The sequence below is a fragment of the Phyllobates terribilis genome, unplaced genomic scaffold (assembly GCF_046119375.1).
Source record: "Phyllobates terribilis strain yellow unplaced genomic scaffold, ASM4611937v1 Scaffold_5__5_contigs__length_657084704, whole genome shotgun sequence".
NCBI classification, from domain to species: domain Eukaryota; kingdom Metazoa; phylum Chordata; class Amphibia; order Anura; family Dendrobatidae; genus Phyllobates; species Phyllobates terribilis.
The window spans coordinates 16,403,752-16,417,468 of NW_027362765.1; the positions used below are offsets into that span (position 1 = coordinate 16,403,752).

The 13,717-nt window shown below is 47.8% G+C and overlaps 1 protein-coding gene across 1 annotated transcript in view; it reads right to left on the reverse strand.

The window, feature by feature from the left end:
* The window catches only part of LOC141270590 (uncharacterized), a 191,861-nt gene that overhangs the window by 48,584 nt on the left and 129,560 nt on the right, over nucleotides 1-13,717 (reverse strand). The window contains exons 10-15 of the mRNA XM_073680672.1: nucleotides 12,611-12,760; nucleotides 12,302-12,481; nucleotides 12,095-12,218; nucleotides 6,300-6,397; nucleotides 6,011-6,101; nucleotides 410-1,279 (exon numbers count right to left, since the gene is read on the reverse strand). Coding sequence (XP_073536773.1) covers nucleotides 410-1,279; nucleotides 6,011-6,101; nucleotides 6,300-6,397; nucleotides 12,095-12,218; nucleotides 12,302-12,481; nucleotides 12,611-12,760 — 1,513 coding nt within the window. The remainder of the gene's footprint in view (nucleotides 1-409; nucleotides 1,280-6,010; nucleotides 6,102-6,299; nucleotides 6,398-12,094; nucleotides 12,219-12,301; nucleotides 12,482-12,610; nucleotides 12,761-13,717) is intronic.

Genomic DNA, 13,717 nt, shown 5'->3' on the forward strand with positions numbered 1-13,717 from the left:
AAGCTACCTCCAGTATACAAGACGCGCACACTTACTAGCAAGATTTTTTCTTGCTAAAAGTGTGTCTTTCCAAGTAAAATATTTCCCACGTTAAGAATTTAAAAAAGCTTCTCCCCTGTGTGACTGCTCTGGTGACTAAGCAGAGATGATTTCTTCACAAAACATTTTCCACATTCTGAACAGGAAAAACGTTTTTCCCTTGTGTGACTTGTCTGATGTCTATCAAAATGCGCCTTCTGGTCAAAACATTTCCCACATTCTTAACACAAAAAAGGCTTCTTCCCTGTGTGGGTTTTCTGGTGCTTAACAAAATATGATTTCTGCTTAAAAGATTTTCCACATTCTGAACATGAAAAAGACTTCTCCCCCGAGTGAAGTCTCTGGTGCTTAACAAAATATGATTTCTGGCTAAAACATTTCCCACATTCCGAACATCTAAAAGGCTTCTCTCCTGTGTGAGTTCTCTGGTGCTTAACAAAATTTGATTTCTGGTTAAAACATTTCCCACATTCTGAACATGAAAAAGGCCTCTCCCCTGTGTGAGTTCTTTGATGATTAACAAGAATCCATTTCTGATTAAAACATTTCCCACATTCTGAACATCTAAAAGGCTTCTCCCCTGTGTGCGTTTTCTGGTGATTAACAACATTTGATTTATATGTAAAACATTTCCCACATTCTGAACATGAAAATGGCTTCTCCCCTGTGTGAGTTCTCTGGTGACTAACAAGATCTGATTTATGTGTAAAACATTTCCCACATTCTGGACATGAAAATGGCTTTTCCCCTGTGTGAGTTCTCTGGTGCCTAACAAGATCTGATTTCTTGTTAAAACATTTCCCACATTCTGAACAGAAAAATGGCTTCTTCCCTGTGTGAATTCTCTGGTGGTTAACAAGATTTGATTTCTGGTTAAAACATTTCCCACACTTGGAACAATAAAATCTATTCTTCGCTGTGTGAAATTTTTGATCTTTAAGAAAAGACTTTTCGAGGGGAAAAGTATCTCCATATTCGGAAAATGAAAATGCCTTCTTTGCTCTAGGAGATATTTGTTTTTTAATGCTGTTTTCGTGCCTCTGATTTTCCTTAGTAGTCGGTAATGAATCAGAATATGGGACCTGTTTCATAGGATCAGATGATAGATCTTTGCTGTGAAGGGATGATAGTATATCTGGAGTAATGGCATTCACTTCAATTGTATCCTGTGGGATCTCAAGATTGTCTGATTTAAAAATTGAAGATGTCAGCCGTCCCTCTGCTCTCCTGGTACAGACATCTGCCAAGAATAAAACCAATCATCATTTTTGAATAAAATATCATTAAAAAAAATTTTTTTATACACTGCTAATTAAACTGTCCATAAAAATGACAAAATATTGAATTATTCACCAAGAAAATGACAGTTCACAGTCTAATATAAAACCTCATAGGATGAACCAGTAGAACATTGTGTTCAACTCTTTGTCCATTCTGCCTCCCAAATACCGAATAAAAAGCCACCAAACAATGTTATGTAGGCGAAAATAATACCAATAAAAACTTCTACTCATCTCACAAAAAACAAGTCCCCACGCAGGTTCATCATCCGTTAGTGGAAAACAGAGGTTCCCACATTATTAGTGGCTCATTCTGTTGAAAAGCAACATGGCTTCCATAAACCAATCCAGCAATATCCGCTCTCCCAAACTCAAATCTCCACCTCGTTCTGAGCCTTGCAGTGTGTCCAAACCACATTTAGCATCCATGTATTTGGCATTACTATAGTGAGAAGAACCCACTTAATTTACAGTGTGTGTGTCTCCTGGAGCCCAATCTGGGCACTATGTGTTGGCTAATAAGATGGGAATGTGTAATTTTCACTCTCCAACATCCACTGCGTGCTAATTTCTGGAAAGTGCCTGTGGAGTCAAAATAGTCAGTTCTCCTATAGATTAATTCACTCGGTATATAATGTCCACAATGGAGTCACTTTATGGGGATTTCTACTGCTCTGGGTTTCTGCCATATTAGGGCGTCTGTAAATGGTGTGTCTCATCTCCTCTGGGATCTGCTCCTGCGACGTCTGCTTCTGTCATCTGGAGCCGCCTTATTCATTCTGCAGGCAGCGCTGGTGATGGAGGAGATGTCAGAACCAGAAGCCCCAGGGGCGGCACAGGCTCTGTCCAGCCAGTAAGATTAGGGTGCCTGGGACCAGTAGTACCATCAAGTCTGGCAGTATGGGTGTGCTGTCCAGCTGGAGCAATCTGCTCCCTACTTCAGCCAATTGGAAATCACCACACCCTACTAAAGCTGGAAGCATATTGCTGGAAGCTGCCAGATACAGCCTTGTTCTCCTCTGGCTCAGTCCTCTGTGCTCAGCTGCCGGCTTGTGTATTTGTTTCCTGGTGTGACCCCGGCCCGTTTACTGACTACTCTTCTGATTTTGTATTTTTTTCTGCCCTCCTGGTTCTGACCCGGCTACCTGACTATTCTTCTTCCCATCTCACTCCACAGACCAGCAGGTAACACCGTGGCCCAAGCCTAAGGGTTTCTTTGTAAGTCCAGATCCATGTAGAGCAGGCCTGGTCAAACTGAAGCCCATGGACCACATCTGGCCCTCTGACTGTCCCTGTCCAGCCCGCTGACATTCTCAGCCAGAGGGCCGCAGAAAACCTGAGCTACGATTCTGATTTGCCCCCTGTCTTCTCACTGGTGGATGCGGGGCTGCTCAGTAACTTGTTTGCAGAGCTGCTGGCCTCAAACTTCCACAGGAGTGTCCAGGCCAGAAGGAGAGAAGCAGGGACTAAAACTCCCATCCGCTGCAGATAATGGGCAAGTAACTTCTAAATGGAGCCCAGATAACACCTAGGAGGCAGCATTGTGTGTCTGCTGATCAGGTTACAGCTCCTGTGATGCCTCTTTTCACACTAAAGGCCCCGTCACACTAAGCGATCTCGCTAGCGAGATCGCTGCTGTGTCACGGTTTTGGTGACTCACCAGCGACCTCACCAGCGATGTCGCTATGTGTGACACTTTGCAACGATCAGGCCCCTGCTGTGAGGTCGCTGATCGTTGCAAAGTGTCCTGGACCATTTTTTGGTCGTTGGCCTCCCGCTGGCCAGCACACATCGCTGTGTGTGACCAGCGGGACCAACGATCTGGCTGGTAACCATGGTAAATATCGGGTTACTAGGGGCACGCGCGCACTTAGTAACCCGCTGTTTACCATAGATACCACTCTGCTACGGTGAGCGGAGGCTCCAGCGCACCGTAGCACAGTGGTATCCATGGTAAACAGCGGGTTACTAGGGGCACACGCGCACTTAGTAACCCGATATTTACCATAGTTACCAGCCTGCTCCTGCTTAAGCAGCAGGCTGGGAACGGGAGCAGGACATCGTGGAACGATTCTTTCCACGATATCGCTGCTCCCCTCATCGCTGGTGAGCCTGCCTGTTTGACAGCTCACCAGCGATGTATTAGCGATGCAGCAACGATCCCTGACAGGTCGTATCGTTGTCGGGATTGCTGCTGCATCGCTTAGTGTGACGGGGCCTTTACTGTGGAATAAAAGCTGGTACTGCGGTTTACCTTCAGGGAGAGCCGCTAATTACACTGTGTGCCGAATTATTAGGCAAGTTGTATTTTAGAGGATTATTTTTATTATTGATCAACAACTATGTTCTCAATCAACCCAAAAGACTCATAAATATTCAAGCTTAATATTTTTGGAAGTTGGAGTGTTTTTTTTTTTTAGATTTGGCTATCTTAGGAGGATATCTGTTTGTGCAGGTAACTATTACTGTGCCGAATTATTAGGCAACTTAATAAAAAACAAATATAATCCCATCTCACTTGTTTATTTTCACCAGGTAAACCAATATCAGTGCACAAAATTTAGAAATAAACATTTATGACATGCAAAAACAAAAACCCCAAAAATTAGTGATCAATATAGCCACCTTTCTTTATGATGACACTCAACAGCCTTCCATCCATAGATTCTGTCAGTTGCTTGATCTGTTTTCGATCAACATTGCGTGCAGCAGCCATCACAGCCTCCCAGACACTGTTCCGAGAGGTGTACTGTTTTCCCTCCCTCTAGATCTCACATTTTATGATGGACCACAGGTTCTCTATGGGGTTCAGATCAGGTGAACAAGGGGGCCATGTCATTATTTTTTCTTCTTTTAGACCTTTACTGGCCAGCCACGCTGTGGGGTAGTTGGATGCATGTGATGGAGCATTGTCCTGCATGAAAATCATGTTTTTCTTGAACGATACCAACTTCTTCCTGTACCACTGCTTGAAGAAGTTGTCTTCCAGAAACTGGCAGTATGTCTGGGAGTTGAGCTTCACTCCATCCTCAACCCAAAAAGGTCCCACAAGTTCATCTTTGATGATACCAGCCCATACCAGTACCCCACCTCCACCTTACTGGCGTCTGAGTCGGAGTGGAGCTCTCTGCCCTTTACTGATCCAGCCTCTGGCCCATCCATCTGGCCCATCAAGAGTCATTCTCATTTAATCAGTTCATAAAACCTTTGAAAAATCAGTCTTTAGATATTTCTGGGCCCATTCTTGACGTTTTATCTTATGTTTCTTGTTCAAAGGTGGTCGTTTTTCAGCCTTCCTTACCTTGGCCATGTCTCCGAGTATCGCACACCTTGTGCTTTTTGTTACTCCAGTAATGTTGCAGCTCTGAAATATGGCAAAACTGGTGGCGAATGGCATCTTGGCAGCTTCACGCTTGATTTTCCTCAATTCATGGGCAGTTATTTTGCGCCTTTTTTGGCCAACACGCTTCTTGCGACCCTGTTGGCTATTTGCCATGAAACACTTGATTGTTCGGTGATGACGCTTCAAAAGTTTGGAATTTTCAAGACTGCTGCATCCCTCTGCAAGACATCTCACAATTTTGGACTTTTCAGAGCCCGTCAAATCTCTCTTCTGACCCATTTTGCCAAAGTAAAGAAAGTTGCCTAATAATTAAGCACACCTTATATAGGGTGTTGATGTCATTAGTCAACACCCCTCCTCATTACAGAGATGCACATCACCAGATTTACTTAATTGGTAGTTGGCTCTCAAGCCTATGCAGCTTGGAGTAGGACAACATGTATAAAAAGTATCATGTGATCAAAATACTCATTTGCCTAATAGTTCGGCACACAGTGTAGTAGCCACTGTATCTCCCTGGGTCTTCCTGGCAGGTGATGGGAGATAAAACACTTGGGCTGAGTTTTCCTACTTAATACAGGGTCCAGCACCTCCACTACATGCAGCCATTAGATGGGATATTCTATGAGCTCCCCACACTGCTTTTCTGCTTCACCATGTACTCTGCTGCCACCTCACCTTTGTATGTGAAGGTTAACCCTTTCCTCACCCCTTTGCATCTAGCAGGTGAGGTAAGGGATAGCCCCTCACAGTGCTCCCTCCTGTGATCTGTGGTTTATCACATTCACACCATAGGCTGCAATAAAGATCCCCGCCTTCCTTTTCTGTCACCACCTGCACCACATGTGATGTGGATCTATGCTTGTGAAACGGGTGGGAGAACAACTTTTTTTCCAGTGCTCCCAATTTATTTATTGCCTGATCAACAGCTAATACTTGTTACAATAACCTTTTTTTGCAACAAATATTCAGGCTAGGTTCACACGACTGAGAAAGATCAACAGCACATACTGGTCTCTTCTGTATTTTGGATGATTATCGCCTACTGAAGTCTATGGGTGTGCAAAAAAAAATGGATCCCATATGAATCATCTGTATAGCATCCAATTTTTATGAATACATTTCCATTACTAACATATATCACTGTATGTAAATTTTATTCATTTCTGATAATAATCTAATCACTTAGTCATTTGAACAGTTTTTGGTGAAGGAGAATGTTGTGGTCCAGAAGCAATATGGTGATCGCACAATTATGATGCAGCCGGACTATACAACCGATAAAGCAGCCACAGCTGGTGACTGAGAAGAATCTCCGACTTCTCTGATTTTAGTGGCTACTACTCACCTGGGTAGTCATATGTAGGAATCTCCACTTTACACCACTTATCACCCCTCACATATGTCTTTGTAGTATTAATATGAGTCAGATCTTCACCCTGAAACAAACATTGTAAAAGTCACAGACAGATGGAGAAGTCACATCTATGATCAGCTCTAATCCTGCCATCTCCACCGTTCTCATTACACAAGTATAAAACATATAATACTGGTGGATAAAACAAGACTGAGCACAAGACCTTCGAAGCCGTCTACACATCATAGGGGAGAACTTATGACACCTTCTCTCCATCTACCTGATGATCCTGAGGAACATTGGGGTCTTCTTGTTTACAGCCAGGTGGAAGAAGAAGATGGTGACATCTCTCTGGTGTTGTCCTTTTACTGGATAGAACTGGAAGAAACACATACAGGGACTGAATTCATTCTTTACATACAGATAATGTAGCATCGGCATCTCTGCCCCCTGTCAGGCAGAGACGCCGCCCCCCTTACCGCCGCAGTCCTGGTCCGGCGTCTTCCGGCCTCCCTGCTGCTGCTGGTGCACGCAGCTTCCCGGGCACTGTGCTTACGGCGCGCGCGCGCTCCCTCCCTCTTAAAGGGGCCGCGCGCGCCGTCCTAGAAGTCCCCGGCCAATGGCCGGAGGACTTTCCCTATTTAAAGCACCCCTCCAATATGGAGGTGCCCATGCAAGGTTGTTGCTCTGTGTTCTTACTGTTGCTTCAGCCCTCAGGTCCCTCTGTAAGTCAGTCCTGCCCGCCATTCTGACTACAATCCAGCCCGACAGTCTGTCTACAGCCCAGTCCGCCAGTCTGTCTATGGGCTCTGCCTGCCTGCTTAACTGGAAGCACCTGCCAGTTACTTGCCATGCCCGCCAGCCTGCTTAACTGGAAGCACCTGCCAGTTACCCGTTGTGCCCGCCAGCCTGCCTACCAGGAGCACCCGTCTGGCTATCAGCCGAATCAGCCTGCTTATCTGCTGTACCGGTCTGTTCCTGCCATCTGACCAGTGGGAGTCACCAGCTCTCATACAAGGTCGGTCCCAGAGTGGCACCTGGTCCCCCTGCTCGGTCCCTCCCTGGTTCACGGAGTCGACTGAGCCGCCGTGCGACCTTGGTCAGGCCGAGTAGGTACTTAGTCACGCCCCTCTGTTCCCTCCTTGCACCGCAGCACAGAGGTTCCACCACCCGGACCCGTAACAGTTTGCACGGGCCATGGAACCCGGTGGCCCCCAGGCTCCTTTGCTTTCTGACCTGTACCAGGAGGTCTCACGTCAGAGATCCCAACAGGAGACATCTTGACCTATCTGCGGAATGTCAATTCCCGCCTGAACACGCTGTCCACCCCGTCTGTGCCCGTCTCTAGCCGAGCGGCACCTCAACCTACTGGCGCTATGGCACCTGGCTCCGGACCCCGGCTCTCTGCGCCTCCACGTTTTGGTGGTGATCCCGTCTTACGTTGGGGCTTCCTAAATCAGTGCACGCTGCACTTTGAACTCCTGGCACATCAGTTCCCCTCCGACCGGGCCAAGGTGGCGTTCATCATGTCTCACCTCACCGGGGAGGCATTGGCATGGGTAAACCCTCTGTGGGAGAGAGGGGATCCCCTGGTGTCCGATCTTCCGGCTTTCTTCACTGCTTTCTGGAAGGTCTTTGATGAGCCCGGACGAAATTCATCTACTGCCTCGTCACTTCTCCGTCTCCGCCAAGGGAGTCTCACCATGGGCCAGTATGCCATACATTTTCGAACCCTCGCATCTGAACTTACCTGTAACAACTAGGCCCTAGTGTCCACCTTCTGGGAGGGTCTTTCCGGTCGGATCAAGGATGAGCTAGCCGGTTGTGACATCCCTACCACCCTGGATGACCTGGTGTCATTAGCTACCCGGATTGACATCCGTTTTTTGGAACGAGCTAAGGAGACTACCCGGGAGAGAAGATTTCCGCGTCTCGCTCCTGTATTCCAAAAGGCTGCCTTTCAACCAGCAATTCCCCGGGCATGTTCGCCTGAGCCCATGCAAATTGACCAAACCAAGATGGTCAAGTCTCGCCAGGAGACGCACCGAGCCGAGGGGAGTTGCTTCTACTGTGGCAGTAAAGAGCATCTGATCCAATCCTGCCCAGTGAGGCCGGGAAACTCCAGTGTTTAGGACCGCTCGGAGAGATCGTCCTAGGCAAGAGTAAATCCTCTCCGTCCTTGACCCTATCTGTTTCCATTTCCAGGGGTGAGATACGCTTCTTCGAGACTGCCCACCTGGATTCCGGAGCCTCATTTCACAGGCTGTAGTGCAGCGGTATCAAATTCCTACGTCTGGCTGAACCATTTGCAGTTGCTTCCATGGATGGGAGACTTCTTCCGGAGACCATCTTGCTGGTCACAGAGCCTTTAACCCTTCAGGTGGGAATGCTGCACTCGGAGAGGATCTCCTTTCATGTGCTGTCCGGTATCTCTCACCCCCTCTTGCTTGGTCTACCCTGGTTACAGAGACATGAACCCGTCCTGTATTGGCAATCTGGTGAGGTGCTCCGTTGGGGGCAGGATTGTCATGAGTCCTGTCTGGTTCAGGTTCATCCAGCTTGACCCCCGTCTATTCCGGCTAATCTACCTGGTCTGCCAGCACCCTTCTGGTCCTATGCGGACGTCTTCGACAAGAAGGAAGATGAGACACTACCACCTCATAGGCCGTATGATTGCCCAATCGACCTGGTACCCGGTGCTTCACCTCCCCGCGGGCATATCTACCCCTTGTCACTGGCTGAGACCCGGGCCATGTCTGAGTACATAGAAGAGAATCTTGCTAGGGGATTCATCCAGAAATCTACTTCCCCGGCTGGAGCAGGATTCTTCTTCGTTAAGAAGAAAGACTGCTCACTACGTCCCTGTATCGATTACAGGGGTCTTAACCAGATTACCATCAAGAATAAGTACCCCCTGCCTTTCATCTCGGAGCTGTTCGACCGCCTTAAAGGCGCGAAGATCTTCACCAAGCTCGATCTTCGTGGGGCGTACAATCTGGTCCGGATCCGCCAGGAGCTGGCTAACGATATCTTCCGTGATCTCTTGTATTCTTGCGTGGTGGTGTACCTGGACGATATCTTGGTCTTCTTTCCGGACCTGCCCACACACCGGAGGGATGTTCGTCAGGTTCTACTAAGGCTCCGGCAGAATTGCCTATACGCAAAATTTGAGAAATGCCTCTTCGAGCAGACTTCCCTTCTGTTCCTGGGATATATTATCTCCGAGACTGGTCTACGGATGGATTTCGAGAAGGTTTCTGCCGTCTTAAAGTGGCCCCGACCAGAGGGGTTGAAGGCGATTCAGCGATTCCTGGGCTTCGCAAATTTTTACCGCCTCTTCATCCCTCATTTCTCCTCCCGGACCGCTCCCATCTCCGCGCTCACCCATAAGGCAGCAAATCTCAGGGAATGGACTTCCGAAGCTGAGGAGGCCTTTGTCTCCCTAAAACAAGCTTTCTCCTCTGTCCCTGTGCTGCACCGTCCAGATTGCAACAAGCAGTTCTTCCTGGAGGTTGATGCATCCTCCTCTGGAGTCGGAGCGGTGCTCACCCAGAAATCTCCATCCGGGAGAATGGTAACCTGCGGCTTCTTTTCCAAGCTCTTCTCCTCGTCCGAGCGCAACTACTCCATAGGAGATCGTGAGCTGCTAGCCATCAAATTGGATGAGTGGCGCTACTTGCTGGAGGGGGCTCTGCACCCGGTGGTCATCTACACTGACCATAAAAACCTGGCCTCTTTACAAAACGCCCAAAGACTCAATCCGCGTCAGGCCCGGTGGTCTCTGTTCTTTGCCCGATTCTGCTTTACTCTACACTACCGCCCTGCGGACAAGAACATTAAAGCCGACGCTCTATCCCTCTTATTCCTGTCTTCCGACAAAGAGGAGGAGCTTCTGCATATCATCGACCCCTCCAAAGTAATGACTGTGGCTCCATTTGACCTGTCTCGTTGTCCACCTGGTAAGACCTTTGTAGCGGTTCCGGAATCGTAAGAAGGTTCTTCTCTGGGGCCATTCATCCAAACTAGCCGGCCATGATGGCCAGAGGAAGACCTTCCTGCTCATCGCCCAGCATTACCGGTGGCCTTCCCTACGCAAGGATGTTGCGGATTTCGTCACGGCTTGTTCCTCCTGTGCCCGTAACAAGGTTCCCAGGCATCTTCCAGCTGGCCGTCTCCTTCCTATTCCCGTACCTTCCACTCCGTGGCAACACATTGCTCTGGACTTTATTACGGATCTCCCTGTTTCTGCCGGTTATACTGTCATTTGGGTGGTCGCTTACCACTTTTCTAAAATGGCCCACTTCATCCCGCTGCATGGTCTCCAGTCTGCATCTGTGCTGGCTAAGGACTGCAACCATCACATCCTTCGTCTCCACGGCCTACCCCTCCACATTGTGTCTGATCGCGGGGTCCAATTCACTTCGCGCTTCTGGAGAGCTACGTGCAAGCTGATGGATGTCTCCTTGGATTTCTCCTCTGCTTATCATCCTCAGTCCAATGGTCAAGTGGAACGTATCAACCAGGTTGTTACCAGCTTTCTTCGGTACTTCGTCAACGCTCTCCATAACAATTGGGTTGAGCTCCTACCCTGGGCCGAGTTCTCCTATAACAACCATGAGAGCGAGTCTTCTTCCAAATCCCCGTTCTTTGTGGTCTTTGGCCAACACCCCCGGATTCCATTTTCTGTCTCTTCTTCAGTGGACAATCCTGCCGCGGAGTCTCTGGTCAGCGAATTTTCTGCTATTTGGGAAGACACTAGATCCGCACTTCTTCAGTCCTCCGAGCGGATGAAGAAACATGCTGATAAGAGACGTCTGGATCCGCCTCAATTCCGTCCGGGAGACAAGGTCTGGCTCTCCTCCAAATATGTTTGTCTCAAAATACCATCGTATAAGTTGGATCCGCGGTTCATCGGCCTGTTCGAGGTTCTGAACCAAAATCAATCCCGTGGCTTACAAGCTAAAACTCCGGGCCACCTTACGGATTGCCAACTCCTTCCACGTATCTCTCCTCAAACCAGTTGTTCTTAATTCTTTTCTGACGACCCAGGTACCACCCCAGCTCCGGTCTCCGCTGAGGACGTCTATGAGGTAGAAAACATTTTGGCCACCAAAAGGGTAAGTGGAAAAACCTTTTTTCTGGTGGATTGGAAGGGGTTTGGCCCAGAGGAGAGGTCTTGGGAACCCAGGGAGAACATCCATGCCCTTCTTCTTCTTAAAGAATTTCTTGCAAGCCTAAAAAAAAGGGGGCGTAAAGGGGGGGGTACTGTATCATCGGCGTCTCTGCCCCCTGCCAGGCAGAGACGCTACCCCCCTTACCGCCGCGGTCCTGGTCCGGCGTCTTCCGACCTCCCTGCTGCTGCTGCTGGTGCACACAGCTTCCCGGGCATTGTGCTTAGGACGCGTGCGCTCCCTCTCTCTTAAAAAGGCCGCGCGCCGTTCTAGAAGTCCCCGGACAATGGCGGGAGGACAAGCACCTCCTCCAATATGGAGGTGCCCGTGCAAGGTTGTTGCTCTGTGTTCTTACTGTTGCTTCAGCCCTCAGGTCCCTCTGTTAGTCAGTCCTATCCGCCAGTCTGTTCTTCAGTCCAGCCCGCCAGTCAGACTACAATCCAGCCCGACAGTCTGTCTACAGCCCAGTCCCCCAGTCTGTCTATGGGCTCTGCCCGCCTGCTTACCTGGAAGCACCTGCCAGTTACCTGCCATGACCGCCAGCCTGCTTACCTGGAAGCACCTGCCAGTTACCCGTTGTGCCCGCCAGCCTGCCTACCCGGAGCACCCGTCTGGCTATCAGCCGGTTCAGCCTGCTTATCCGCTGTACCGGTCTGTTCCTGCCATCTGACCCATGGGAGTCACCAGCTCTCATACAAGGTCGGTCCCAGAGTGGCACCTGGTCCCCCTGCTCGGTCCCTCCCTGGTTCACGGAGTCGACTGGGCCGCCATGCGACCTTGGTCAGGCCGAGTAGGTACTTAGTCACGCCCCTCTGGTCCCTCCTTGCACCGCAGCACAGAGGTTCCACCACCCAGACCAGTAACAGATAATTGTAGGCCGTGTGTATTTAGTTCCGTATATTACCTGGTGAAGTGAGGAGCTGGGGAACCTCCATCATGACGTTCTTGTATACATCTTTGTGTCCTTCTAAATATTCCCACTCTTCCATGGAAAAATAGACAGCGACATCCTGACACCTTATAGGAACCTGACACATACAATGATACAGTCATCCCCCCGATCTCTTCATAGCGTTACTGTATAATATCCCAGCATTCCCAGCAGCGTCACCTCTCCAGTCAGTAGCACAATCATCTTGTAGGTGAGTTCTAGGATCTTTTGGTCATTGATGCCCTCATGTATCAGGCGGTGAGGTGAAGGCCGTTTGATTGGGCTCAGGGGTCTTTCCCATCCCTCAGACACAGGGTCCTGACAGCGCTCACTAGAGGTCTTCTTCACTACTGTGTAATCCTGGTTATGGAGAGACACATTAATAAATATCACTACAGACTTTTTCAGAGTCCTGACCTTTCCAGTTCTGTTCATCTGTTATTCCCATAGATAAGAATGATGTAATGTGACGTCATCAGAATCTCTCACCTCTCCAGTAAGCCGGAAGAGGATCTCTAGGGTAAGGTGTAATATCCTCTCCCCCATCTTGTCTCTGTCCATATCCATCTTTGATGGGTAAATAAGGAAAATTTTCTTATACAGAAGATCTTCACTGAGAGGATCTGATATTGTAGAGACCTGAATGAAAAGAAGATGAGCCGATGTAACATCATAAAAATCCAATGTAAGAATACAATTACAGGAGATAATAAGGGGAAACATATGAGGAGATTTATTATTTTACACTATATAGTTTTTTTTATTTACATCTAGTAATAAAACCTATATATTTTAGGCCACAGACAACAAGCAGCTTCTTCCTCGGAGTCTGCAGCTGAATACATTTCTCATAGACTCATCGTCCATAAGGTTAATTGTCATCTCATTTACTGACACTGGAATCGGCATTAGCAATACTGCAGGAGATATTCATTACACGTGACATGAGAAATAACTACTTCATGATGAGGATGACATCCTCATCTTCTATTACGGCTCTATAATCATATTTGGCCAGAGTCTGTCACTGACTACATCACCACCGGCCGTCTAAATGAATGTTTCCAGTCTTCCCCGGACTATAATCTTCTATAACGTTAGATCTTATGTCTGACTTACACACAGAAGTTTGAGGCATTTATAAAAGCTTTTTTGTTTGTACATACACCGCTGACAGAAATGATTTGATACCAAAGTCTTCATGTACAGTGTTTTATCGGGATTATTTCTGGCTTTAGGCTTTCCTATTTTACAAGAAAACACCAGAAAAAGCAGATCTTAAAAGGATTTAAAGGTAAATTGACACCAACAATTCTTGTAAAAAGAAAAAAACATGCAAAAAGCATAAGATACATTTAATTTTTTTTAACACGTTAAACATTTATTTAAAAATTAACTCTTTTGAGCACCAGAACATAGATGTACACTGCAGGGATGGCACAGGTGCGGCTGCACAAAAACCCTGGCAGTTTAACCACTTGCTGCTGTCAAAAGCAAACATATCATCCAAGAAGGTTTGACAGAGTTTAGCTGAATGCCCCTCCTCCCCCCAAATACTCGATAATATGGGGCCGCCTAGTTATTATAATACTTAAA